Here is a 13,299-nt window from a genome sequence, read left to right as displayed (position 1 = left end):
TAATACCAATTTTGAAATTCATTTAGTAGGTTTCAAAGCACACAAATGATTGATTACCTCGAGTGCTTAAACTCAACTTGAATAAATTTATCTGTGGCGTTAACAGTTGATAGCGCAGTAACCCAATAACGTGCTTGGAACCGTTTGTGTTGTATGTATTCTGCTTATAAATATAATAGATTAGATTGTTATACAAACGATCCCTTGAATATAGTAATCTGGTAACTCTCAGCTTATGAGTCGAGTTTGTATAAATCTTAACGATAATGATAGGGCCTATACGATAAATCAAAGAGAACAATGCCGTGGCAAAGAACACTAAAATAGAATCGTGGCAAACACCACCACAAAATTTGGGACCTCTCTGTATAATCTCATCAAATTTGACATTCCTATGGCATACAATTCCTCTGTAACCAATCCAAAACACTTGACATAAAGGTTCATTTGTGAGGCTAAGCTCCATCCGCTAGCAACCAACTCAACTACGTTCAGCGTAGCGGCGAGCATGCGGTCAGCGTGCTGCGACACCCTGTCCCTAATAGGGATGGCCAGAACCGGTTCCTGGTGGAACCGGTTTTCGGGTTTGAACGGATCCGGTTCTAGAAGATCCGGTTCCGGAACCGGTTTTTCGGATCCAGATCTGGAACCAGTTCTGGAACCGGGTTTTCGGATCCAGGTCTGGAACCGGATCCAGACCCGGAACCGTTTCCAGAACCGGTTCTGAAAACCGGATCTCCGAGAACCGGAACTTTGTGGCCATCTCTAGTCCCTAGCAGGAGCTCTCCCCAGTTTTCCTCACAACGCTGGATGGACGCCGAGAATTGGAAAGCACCGACCGGGAATCGAACCCGGGACCACGCGAACATGAATCCAACTTTGTAACCACTATACTGCCGTGTTCCCATTTCTCTATAACACGAAAATGAAATTTATACACGAATTTTGGGACAGTCTTATATATATTATAATAATAATAATAATAATAATAATTTTGCTAAAATCAGTGGAAGATGACGTTTTCTTCAAATGAGGAAACTTTCTAATGGAGGTGTATATTTAGAAATAAAATTACAGTCTTTTAATGTGAAATAATTACAATCGTTTATTGCTGGCTGCATAATGGAGTGTGAGAAAAATATCGTAGAGAAACAAAGCAACAGTAACAACAGCGAGAAGTCCTTGCATGAAAAGTTTATCGTTAACGACGCTTGGGTCGTTGTAGGTAATGTTTCCAAGGATTTCTTCGATTTCCCTATATGGCAGTGGCAATGGTTTTTCAGGGGGCAAAGTATCAATGATATATTGCATGTCCATGTAATAAAGGAAGCAGAAAGAAGCCATTGCTAGAAATAGGCCAGCTCCTACGACGTTGTACAGAACCATCTGCAAAGAAAAGAAAAAGATTTAGTAATAATAAGGATACACAAAGCTTCTCAATATAGCATTAACGCGTGTATGAGCCGTAATCAGTTGTGAAAAGTATTTTTTAAAGTCATAGCTGCGTCGAAAACTGCTGAAAATCAAAACACGTGTAAATAAGCTGCAATTAACTTGCTATTTTTAATTCTCAAGTTGCGTGAAATTAGCTGAAAATTGAACTTCGCGTATATAAACTGCAATTAACCTAGAATGTATTTTGAAGTCTTACCTCGAGTTCACACGGACTCACAAAATGCTTAAAGATTGCTTAACGTTTTAGCTTTCCTTAAGTATTGTTTGCCATGGCTAAAGAAAGTAATGGGACCTCACACCACGAGATGACTAACCTGTTAATGCTGAACATTTGAAGCACTTTGTAAGTATTACCTATAGCGGACAGAGCGCTTAACAATGATGGAGCTGCTCCTGTTTCTGTTGCATCATCATATGGTATCATTCACACGAGTAACTGACTAGCCTACTAATGTTGAACATCTGAAGCGTTTTATAAGCATCGCCCACAGCGGACAGAGCGCTTAACGACGATTGAACTGACTTTTATTACTGTTGCTTCAAATGGTATCATTCACACGAGCGATTTACCTGCTGGGCTAAATAATCACGTGGCGCGGTTTATGCATTGTTTCACACCTCATGGTGTTAAGTTTATATTATGCTATTTATATTATTAAAAAAAAGTTTCCGCAAGTGAGTTTAATGATCTAGATATGGATAAAGTACACACAGGAGCATTTTCGTACGAAGTTCGTTTATGGAGGGTGGTTCAAGATCGCAAGTTCTTATAATTTAAGGAACTTATATATGCATCTTAATATCAGAAATGTTTATTTTTGCATTTCATTTTGCTGAGTTGGGGGAGAGGGATGTTAAACTCCCAGTACCTCGATTGCGTACATCATTGCACAAAACTATTCATTACGGAAGTGGAAAATAGGCCATATAAGTGAAATATTCGGTGTAAGGAATATAAAGACAAAAGTAAACCAGTTGAGAATGCTCCATGAACATTGCTATGACTAAATTTTTTAAAAAAGATATTTTTTCTTATCTTCTACAGGCTTTATACCAATTGTTCTATGTAATTTATTATACTCATTAAACAATTCTTGTAATATATCTATCCATTCGTAATTTCCTTGAATACTAGAGTTTTTCCACATTTTGTTTAAGAGTTATGTTAAAGCGTTCTACGTTATGTTGTTTTACGAAGACATGCTCAAAATGGAGGGCTCAAAATTGAAAAATTCGCAAAATATATCTCTCTATGATTATGGTTCCCGAGATATAACTTCTTAAATTTCCCAAAATCCGAACTTTTTGGGCCAATATTTGGGGAACGGTCGCCAGTTGGCCGGTGGCCAACGGTTACTATTTGGTACCAAAATGTTTACCATGCTCTTACGTATTTATTTGGCTGAAGACAAAAGTCAATGGAGAGCTTTTTTGTACGCAGTTTTCTCCGAGTTCCATAAGGCATAGAGTTAGTTAAATCACACAAAGTTGAAGGAAGTAAACATGTTTAAAGATGAATTATTAAAAAAAGAACGTTGACGTTGAAAAGTGTAATATTTTGGCCAGTAACAGTTGAAAGCTTACTATATTACATAAATAAATAACTAGCGGATTGTCGTTTGCCATTTCCTAGCTGTGACACGTGCATTCCGTACTCACATAATACTTGTAAATTATGTTCGGTTACTATGAGGGCACACACAAAGGCAACTTGAAACATTAAAAATAGGTGTTTAACAAAAGCTTCGCTATTACCAAACAGTCCGTATCTAAATTTCACAACAGCGTCGCACGAAACCATTGTTTCAACACAAAACGTAAGACTCAGATCATTTCAGGTTCTTACAAGCAGAGGGTACGATATCAGTACTCGAGTTGCGCAATAAGAGTTACATATCTTTAAAGAGCATCAAGTAGTTAGTTAATTACCAAGTTATTAGCTGCAGTCCGTCAATAGGGAAAAAGTAATGGGACTTCAAAAGTAACATGGGGGTCTATGGAAAACACAAGGAAGAAATCGTTTCTCCCGTCTCTCCTATGTATTTGGGAAGGTGATATAGCGATTCAAACGACACGTTCAAGATACACAGTTGATGTGGAGAGTAGAAAGGATCAAATGATCCAAACAAAAGCAGTTTGAACAATGTGAACATCTTATAACAATAGCCATCGACTCGTGATAACACAATTTAGTAGTAAGGGAGTCGGAGCAGTACTGAATGGGTATCTGGAATACTTCTGGTTCGATATCCAGTTATCCCGCTTTGTAGGAAACAAATCCAACCATGTTGCGGAACAGGGGAGCACAGAACTGATACTAGGGATAACCAGAACCGGCTTCTGGTGGAACCGATTTTCGAGTCTGAACGGGTCCGGTTCTAGAAGATCCGGTTCCGGAACCGGTTCTTCGGATCCAGGTCTGGAACCGGTTCCCAAGGTCCAGTTCTGAAAACCGGATCTCCAAGAACCGGTTCCGCTGGAACCGAAACTTTGTAACCATCCCTACGCTAAACCCGAGCTGCTGGCAGACTGTAAACAGTGTGCTAGATGAAATGGTGGAAGCGACAGGCAGGCGCCCACGCGGCGGCCGCTTGTCTAATTTTGCTAAATAAACTGGGTAACTGGCAAACTCATTGGCAAAACAGGCAAAGTGGCCAACTCATTTGGCTAAACATCCACTAGTGGACCAATTTTTTTTTTTTCTGGAGGCACAAGCGGGTCTGGGCGGAGAGGGCACAAGCGCATGGTCCTCTTTGCAGTGTTTTGAAGATGAACTTTGTGCCTCCTTTACGGGTCTTTGGGGGCTTTCGGATCCAGGTCTGGAACCGGTTCCTAAGATCCGGTTCTGGAACCGGGTTTTCAGATCCAGATCTGGAACCGGTTCCCAAGGTCCAGTTCTGAAAACCGGATCTCCAAGAACCGGTTCCGCTGGAACCGAAACTTTGTAACCATCCCTACGCTAAACCCGAGCTGCTGGCAGACTGTAAACAGTGTGCTAGATGAAATGGTGGAAGCGACAGGCAGGCGCCCACGCGGCGGCCGCTTGTCTAATTTTGCTAAATAAACTGGGTAACTGGCAAACTCATTGGCAAAACAGGCAAAGTGGCCAACTCATTTGGCTAAACATCCACTAGTGGACCAATTTTTTTTTTTTTTCTGGAGGCACAAGCGGGTCTGGGCGGAGAGGGCACAAGCGCATGGTCCTCTTTGCAGTGTTCTTTGAAGATGAACTTTGTGCCTCCTTTACGGGTCTTTGGGGGCTTTCGGATCCAGGTCTGGAACCGGTTCCTAAGATCCGGTTCTGGAACCGGGTTTTCAGATCCAGATCTGGAACCGGTTCCTAAGATCCGGTTCTGAAAACCGGTTCCGCCGGAACCGGATCTTTGTGGCCATCCCTAACTGATACAGCGTAAACGATTAGAGATTCAACAACTTGTCACTGTTCCACAATGTTCTTTTCCTGGGAAAGTACGATTATGGCAGTGACGAAGTTGATCACGTTCTTGTAAGGACGGAAAAGAGTATACGTACAGGGGCTGTACTAGTCCTGTGCATTCAGCCAAGATTACTTTTTTCGTGAATGTGATATTCGCAGGAACAAGTTTGTCGGAAAGCTCGTTGTGTTTGTTCGTTGTTGTAAGATGTGGTGCAGAGAAGCAAAACTGAACCCCTCCTGATTTTTATATATTTTGTAAATTAGACGACGAGGAACACGAATCTGAAGGAATTTTGACTTTCCGAATTTCGGAACTCGAGATACCCGAAAATAAAATGACCACGGAAGCGAACTGGACCCTACCTGATTTTCATGTATTTTCTAAGCTAGACTACGAGAAACAATAATCTTAAGGAATTTTGACATTCTGACTTCCCAAACTTCAGATACTAGAACTTATACTTTTATATAGTGTGTATAAAGGTAACGAAGAAAGTTCTGTCGGTTTTTGGCCCACTACCTTCAAACAACGATATGTCACCTAAGACGTGCCTGGAAGATCAAAAATATTACCCATCAGTATCAACGACTTTCTGCCAACGTTCGGGATTGCTATGGATTCCTTCGCAGTAGAACTTGGTGGACCGTGAAACGAAGAAGGTATCAGGTGCATTTTCCACCTTTACTAGGGATTTGAAATGGAGTCCTCTAAAGTAATTGTCCAAGGAATGGAACAGGTGATAATCGGAAGGTACAGTGTCCGGGGAGTATGGCGGAGTATGGCACTGATGCTCTGACCAGCTGGTAGCAGTTCCTATACACGATACTGCGAGCAGTCCACTAAACACACAGGACGACCTTCTGCTGTAGTACTGGTATCGGCTGTTTTGGAACTGGTTCATGGGATGTTAACCAATGACAACGGCGCCATGGAGCTTCGTACAAAACCAACTTCTTATCACATATCAACACCCTTTCCAGAAATGGATCCCTCCTCTGACGAGACAGTAAGAAACACAGGTGTTTGCTCGCGTTGTCTTCTGGCCCGGAGTCAAATAATGTGGAATCCATCGACCCAACTTGTAGTGTTTCCCAAGTTGATGGAAGTGCTACCGAATGGTTTCTCCACTTACACTAAGTTGTAGTGCCAGTTCCTCACATGTCTGGCCACTTTTCGCCTCAATTGCTGCCTGAAGATCTTCATTTTGTACATGTTGGTCTTCCGGCACGTGTTGCGTCTTCGAGTGTTTTGTTACCGTCCTTAAACTTGTTAAACCACCGCTGCACTGTCCTCGTAATCACGATACACTCACGAAAGGCCTGAGATATCTTCCGCCGCGCTGCAGTGGCGTTTGACTCCAGTTTGAACTTGTACAGCATACACGCCCTTATGATTCTTTGTGGAGGTTCCATATTTATTCAATCTGTCCTTACGCAAATCCACGGTGTAACTGAAGTGCCACAACCAGGTAGTATGTTGGATATACTCACACCAACAACTGACCTTCGCCTTATCTCCATTCGCTTTCAACTCACGGTGTGAGGGCCAATTCAACACAGACTTTCACAAAAAGCGACAGAACTTTCTTGGTTACCTTTATATATCTCACAGGACTTAATGTGTTTCATATAGAGAATATTGTGTATTTTCGTATAGATATATAGGGTCTATATTAAACATTAAGTTTTAATATATCGAGTTCCGGAAGTCGCTATGTTAAAATTCCTTTAGATTCGTGTTCCTCGTGATCCTTATCAAAATATAATTATGAAAAACAGGTTGGGTCCAATTTGCTTCCATGGTCACTTTATGTTCAAATATCTCGAGTTCGGAAATTCGGAATGTCAAAATTCCTCCAGATTCGGTTTCTTCGTAGTCTAATTTACAAAATATATAAAAATCAGGTGGGGCCCAGTTTGCATCCCTGCAGCGAACTATTGTACGTCTAAGGAGAACTTTTGTAGGAGAAGTTTCTATGTCCAACTATTTTCCAGATCTGGTGATGAGCCAGTAAGTTTACTCTTTTGTTGTAGGGAGAATTATGATTATTTCAGTGGATTTTTTAAAGCTTTAGTTTCATAAAATTGAAAATAATAAAACATTTTACAAGTCCCTGTACCCCTAGCTTGAGTATGATACAGAGCAATGGTAGTGTAATTTTAGTTTATTTAGTACATACTATAGTTGCGTACTAATGTATACGAGCTACTACGAGTTGTGTTCAAAAAGAAATCAAACTTTTGCTATAAAATCTGTGTTACTTATTTCGCAACATTTGAAAAGCAGTGTCCTTCTCAAAGTAGTCCTCTCTTCTGGCAACGCACCGTTCCCAACGTCTCTTCCATTTTTGGAAAGTGTCCTGGAATGTACTTTGTGGGATGGCGCACAGGTCTCTTTCCCGTTGTCCTGGAATTCCTCTGTGGTTTGGAAATGACGTCCTTTCAAAGTGATTTTAAGTTTGTAAAACAGGAAAATGTCTGCTTGGGCTATTCCCGGAGAATAGGGAGGATAGAACACAACGGGAGTATGATGTTTTGCCAGATAACTGAAGATGCTGATCGAAGCGTGAGTAGGCATGTTGGCACGATACACCATCCAAGTCTGGTTTTCCCGCAGTTCAGGTCTCTTCCTGCGTACAATATCCCTCAACGGCACTAAAATGTGATACAACTGTTTGTTTACCATCTGACCACGTGATAAAAATTCACAATGCATAATGCCCTTTCAATCAAGAGACAAAACCAACATCACCTTGATCTTTGACCGACTGATACGTGCTTTTTTGGACGAGATCCTGAATAAGGTTTAAAAAAAAAAAAAATTGAAGGTCTCTGTAAATATTGTGCTAAGTTTGAAGCGAAATTTCAGATACACATGTTCTTCAAGCTCTTTCATTGTCACTGTATAATTAATCCAACGAACAGCTTGTGTATGTACTCATTTCAGCGGCTGTAGTTCGGCGATTAACGATCATAGCGAAACGATGCAAATGCCTAAGCCTAACGCTAGGTACCCTTAGCAGCCGCAGCGCGCTTTCTCTGCCAGTTGGCGCGCTGTTTCGGAAGTTCCGTTTCTTTTTGCTCTCACCTCGTATATGTGTCCTCTGTTGCTGTGTGTCTGGTAGTTGGTGCACCCACATACATGTCACTAACCGTTGAAAGCTGTTAAGTGCAACCACTTAACATGACAGTGCTGCCTGTGACCGTGAAAGCAGTGTTACCAATACCACAACTAAAACTACACTTGTTACTGTTCCCTATGATAATCAAACTTAGGGGAACGGGAACTTCACAGACATAACATCCTGTAAATTGAATTTAGATTCTAAGTTGAGTTTCTCTCTTGGTAATATGATAGGAATGAACTAGTTTAAGTAGATACTTACTAGATATTTGGGTGTTTTACACCCGGTGATGTATCCCACGAGGCAAACAGGACTGTAGATTATATATGTTGTTGAAGCAATATATGATTCAGCCATTGCATGGGGGCTTCCTACTTTCAGCAGAATAACCCATGTCTCCGTGAGTAAAGAAGAACAAGTGCACGCCAAAATCTGGAAATTAACAGATAAAAAGATATAAGTGAGCATATGGCAATAGTACAACCAGTAATGCCTTTTATTTGTTTTAGCAATCCTTTATCATATGTATACACTGCATTTACTTAACATAGAAAAGATTTATTCCATGTACAGGGTGAGCCAAGATAAACCAAACTACACATGAAGATGAGAAACCTAAATAGCACATGTGTGTTCGACGCAACAACACACAATAATATTTTGTGAATATATTATATTAAATTATGAAGGACGTGAACTGTATGATAATAATGAACTAGCCAATGCACTGCACAGTATTTCTCTTTAGTATTTGTGCCTCATATAGACGCCACTAATATCACTACTGACAACTGATGTAAATGGAAATCTAGAGTGACGTAGCATAGATGAAACCACTCTATCTGAAGTAGAAATGGCAATCAAAAAATTAAAGCCCATAACAGCTGTTGGAGCCAATGAAATTCCTCCATATATTGTAACGGGGTGTGTAGAGGCATTTACGTATCCTCTATGCATCGCATTCAACCTTTTTCTAGAAAACGTGCGTTTTCCCAGATAAATGGAAGTTATCTATAGTTTGCCTAATATCAAAGACCGATAATAAAAATGAAATTAATAATATATATATTTTGAAAGAGTTTCATCAAAGTGTCTTTGCTTTCATCAGACATATTCAAAAGGCAAAAATACTTTGCCGAAACTGTAACGCTATTATTTATTAGTTAATATATGCTTTGGTCAGAATGTGTCTTTTAATGTGTACAAGAAGTTCCAAAGCTAGAATGAGTGGTATACAGAGTGTTTCAAAACAATACCGACAACGTTTGGAGATTGTTCCTGACACCAAGATAAGACAAAAAAGTATAGACCAACCTGGGTGCACAAATGCTTCCTTTCGGAATTATATGCCGCCGAGTACATGAAAAGATGAAATTTATAGGTCCATAGCTCCAAACTATGTGACCTACCGTAGTCGGGTCAAGACTTTATAGAGGAACTAACATGTATCCTATCCAAAACTCCATGTTTCAGAATCCTAAGGTACTCACGCAACAATTTTTATAGAGGGAGTTTGGATACGGGCATATAATTTGAAGTACTCACCAACTACCTCTATAAAAATAATTGTTGCGGAAGTACCGCACGATTCTGAAAAATGGATATTTGGATAGGACACATATAGTTCCTAGATGAAGTCTTGACCCAACTACGGTAGGCTCCATAGTTTTGGAACTATGAACCTTTAAATTTCATCTTTTCATGTTTTCGGCAGCCTATAACTCCAAAAGGAAGCATTTGTGTACCCAGGTTGGTCTTTATTTTTTGTCTTATCTTGATGTCAGGAATCACCTTCCAAACGTTGTCGGTGTTGTTTTGAAACACCCTCCATAGATTTTGAAAAAAAAAAAAAAAAAAAAACATTTGACAGAGTTAATCACAAAGTATTGTTGCATAAGCTAACTATAATTTCTCTTCTCCCTTGAAAAAAATACTTCTCATCATATTAAAGTAATCGTGAACAAATGTTATCTATAATGAGCTTAAATCAATATATTGCACAGCCTGGAATTCCATAAGGCTCCAACCTAGGTCCGTTATTGTTCATTTTATTCACTAACGATCTCCCTGACCATATTATTAGGTGACAAGTTGTCCTTTGCGGATGGCCTCAAATTATACACTAGGATAAACACCATGTGTGACTGTTTCAATTTACATGACAGAAAATATTGCTAACTGGTGTTCTCTTAATAAACTTAGTGTAAACCTAAATAAATGTAGCATTTAATCGTTTACTAAAAACAAAGGTCAAATAAAATTTAATTATTCAGTGAACCGGATCTTTTTAAATAGATTAAATTTATCCTGCTCTGATCTGGAACCTATCGCAACAGCAATACCGACACCAACTGGAAAAAGTCCAGTCTAAATTTATCAAATACTTAGCATACAAGAGAACTGCAATCTACCTATCTTACGAAAACTGTCTTACATTAGTAAACAACTTTTGTATCTCTACACTTGAATAAAGTCAGAATGTGATAAATCTGAATTTTCCTCATAAAATAATACAAAACGAGTCAACTAGATAGATCTGATATCGACACTAAATTTTCATGTCCCGACACTTAAAACTCATGCTGATAACTCTGGCCTGTTCTATTGAAAAAAGTAAGGACCAACGTATTATTGAAATCACCAATCTGGAAAATATTCTCTTTTTATGACAGAATATGTAGTGAACACAAAGAAATAGACATCTGTAATATGAACTACAATATATAAAATATAAACTATTGTAAGCCAACAATGTAATTGAGCTTACTCCTGTTGTGTTGTTCACAAATAAATAAATAAATAAATAAATTAAATAAATAAATGCCATGTTTTCTTCAGACTAGTAAATTTCTGGAACTAGTTAATGGGATCTTCATTAGCCTATTTTATGTTGAAAAATTCAATTTGGGATACAAGATTTTCAAGATACGAGCAACATTCCGAAACGAATTATGTGATCTCGGTAAGCCCTTCTTATATCTGAAAATTTGATTTGGGTTACGAGATTTTCGAGATAAGAGTAACTGTATGGAACGAATTAATCGTGTATATCGAGGTACTCCTAAGTATTTGTATTTCGTATTTTATTTACAGTATTATTATTATTATTATTATTATTATTATTATTATTATTATTATTATTATTATTATTATTATTATTATTATTATTTTAGATTTTTACAAAGTATGCATGCAAAATATAAAAGATGTCAGTGAATACGAAGCATAGGTTTCAACGTACCAAATCACAGGACGATTTTAGTTCCTTTGTATTGGAAATGTGAAATTTTAAGAAGATTGTTAGATTCTGTAAGTATATAAATTTAGACTTACTGTATTAAACCAGTGAACGTTTTATAAGATAGTTTTTAAGCAAAGAGATTTAGAATCATTAAGCTAAAATGTAATTTTAAGATTGCTGTTTTTTGTTCGTTTTAAATAGGCAGACGGCTTGACAACTTTTACAGGAATTATTTCTGTTTAATGGACTTTTATTTACGTTCTATTTTGTATTTGTTTTCCTCTTTTTAACGTTTTCTTAATTATTACTGTTCTTCTGATATGCACAATGTGTTGTATTTTTGCTAACAAGATGTTCTTGCACTGAAATAAAGATTAATAATAATAATAATAATAAAATGCAGTATTACACCTTTCATTATCTACTTACCAGCTCAACGACTTTTAGAAGCATGAAAGGACTGTTTTCTTTCCGTTTCACTTTCTGAGTTAACATCGATGTGGAGGACTGTAGATCCTGTATCCCAGATGGTCCAGGAGTTGATGTATCCATGCTGAAAAATTAAAATAATTTACGTTTTAAAATAATAAAAAAAAAGTAAATGTAATAGTACGAGACCCCTCGTACATACACAGTGAACCACACTGATTGAAATGAATCTGAGCGTAATTGTAAAATATATTATTAGCGTGTAACTTTGAAAGAGGCCAAAGATGAGACACGTACCAATCTATATGACTTACTGAGCTGAACAAAATGGCATGCTGAGCATAAATCCTGATGCGTAATTTTCGAAGGAAACGATTTATTTTGTAAACCTAAAAATTGATCTGAGCGGTAACCAACGCTACCTTTTGAAGGAGGCAGGCACAATATTCAAAATTATTCAATCAAGTACAAAAGATGAATATTCAGCCGTTTTCTTTTTCAAAGCCAAGTTGAATAAATAACCAAGGAATGAGATATACGATTTGCTTTTTTGTTGTTTGTTTCATGCTGCTAGTAATGAGAAATTGCATCGAGTATTCCCTGATTAGTTATTCAGTCTGAAAATTGTAGTCTGTAGTTACGATATTTTCTCTACTTCCATCACTTTTTTCTTCTACATAAAAACAAATAATGTATCATATTTGCGATTTAAAATTACCATAATTTTCTAGGTTATACCTATTTCGTGTGTTTACAATCAAATTATCATATGCCTACTACAATATTATTGTTCAATTTCCACCCTCTGACTGTGGCAAAAATACAGGGAAAAAGAACCAGACCTAACGGGAATTCGTAATGATCTAGGGTCACTTTTTCGGACTTAGTCTCTGGAAGGCAGTCTCACTCTTTGTGACCACAATTATACCAAACTAGCTCTATACATAGTCATTTTAAGGAAAGAGTGTTCAATAACAATTATTATAGGTCATTTTGTTCGTATTTGCTCAAAAACAGGCGTCCCGTTTGAGACTCATAATAAAACGGGACAACGGTTCAGAAAAGAACTATTGCAGCTATAAAACCTTACTTAAAATGAAACTGATAGTAATGTATACTTTCATCATGCATTTGCATGGCTACTAACAAGTTTATATCTTACAGTATGATCATAGTGATCGCACGGAGTCGTGAAGCCTGACCTAAATCTGCCAATTTTGCATCCAATAGAACGCGAAGGTGTGTCTAGGTCGTCAATCCCCAATCATGAAAGTTTCCCCACTGTTATCTTTCGGGCTATACGGAGCACATCTCCTGAGGCTACAATGTTGTTGGGTGTTTCATTTTTAAAAAACTATTTTGCTATTATTATTGTTGCTGTTTCATTCGGATGATTGTTAGTATTCGTGCTATACTCCTTGTAAGTGATGTTTTTTTTTCTCGCTCGTTTGCCATGTCTTTTAAGTTTGGCAACGTTGTTGGTCCGCTTCTGTTGTTTCACTTTTTCTCAAGTGTGCGTTCGGAAGGCAGCTCTACGAATCTCCCCGAATTCTTCCGATGCTTTGCACGTGATGGAAGGCAGTTCTCTGATTGGTTTAGAGCTCAGGCTTCAC

The 13,299-nt window shown here is 38.2% G+C and overlaps 1 protein-coding gene across 3 annotated transcripts in view; it reads right to left on the bottom strand.

The window, feature by feature from the left end:
* Nucleotides 1-1,066: 1,066 nt before the first annotated feature.
* Nucleotides 1,067-13,299, bottom strand: part of LOC145663806 (uncharacterized) — a 37,913-nt gene continuing 25,680 nt past the window's right edge. For 2 of the 3 annotated variants that reach the window (XM_081729897.1, XM_081729894.1), the window contains exons 2-4: nucleotides 11,687-11,810; nucleotides 8,278-8,448; nucleotides 1,067-1,386 (exon numbers count right to left, since the gene is read on the bottom strand). In XM_081729897.1, coding sequence (XP_081586023.1) covers nucleotides 1,096-1,386; nucleotides 8,278-8,448; nucleotides 11,687-11,809 — 585 coding nt within the window. In that variant the 5' untranslated portion in view covers nucleotide 11,810 and the 3' untranslated portion in view covers nucleotides 1,067-1,095. The remainder of the gene's footprint in view (nucleotides 1,387-8,277; nucleotides 8,449-11,686; nucleotides 11,811-13,299) is intronic. The other variant, XM_081729895.1, reaches the window with a different exon arrangement.

The sequence above is a fragment of the Thermobia domestica genome, chromosome 11, assembly GCF_964235325.1.
Source record: "Thermobia domestica chromosome 11, izTheDome1.hap1.1, whole genome shotgun sequence".
Taxonomy (NCBI): Eukaryota; Metazoa; Arthropoda; class Insecta; order Zygentoma; family Lepismatidae; genus Thermobia; species Thermobia domestica.
The sequence above is the reverse complement of the archived record's forward strand: the minus strand, read 5'-3'. Positions and strand labels throughout refer to the sequence as shown.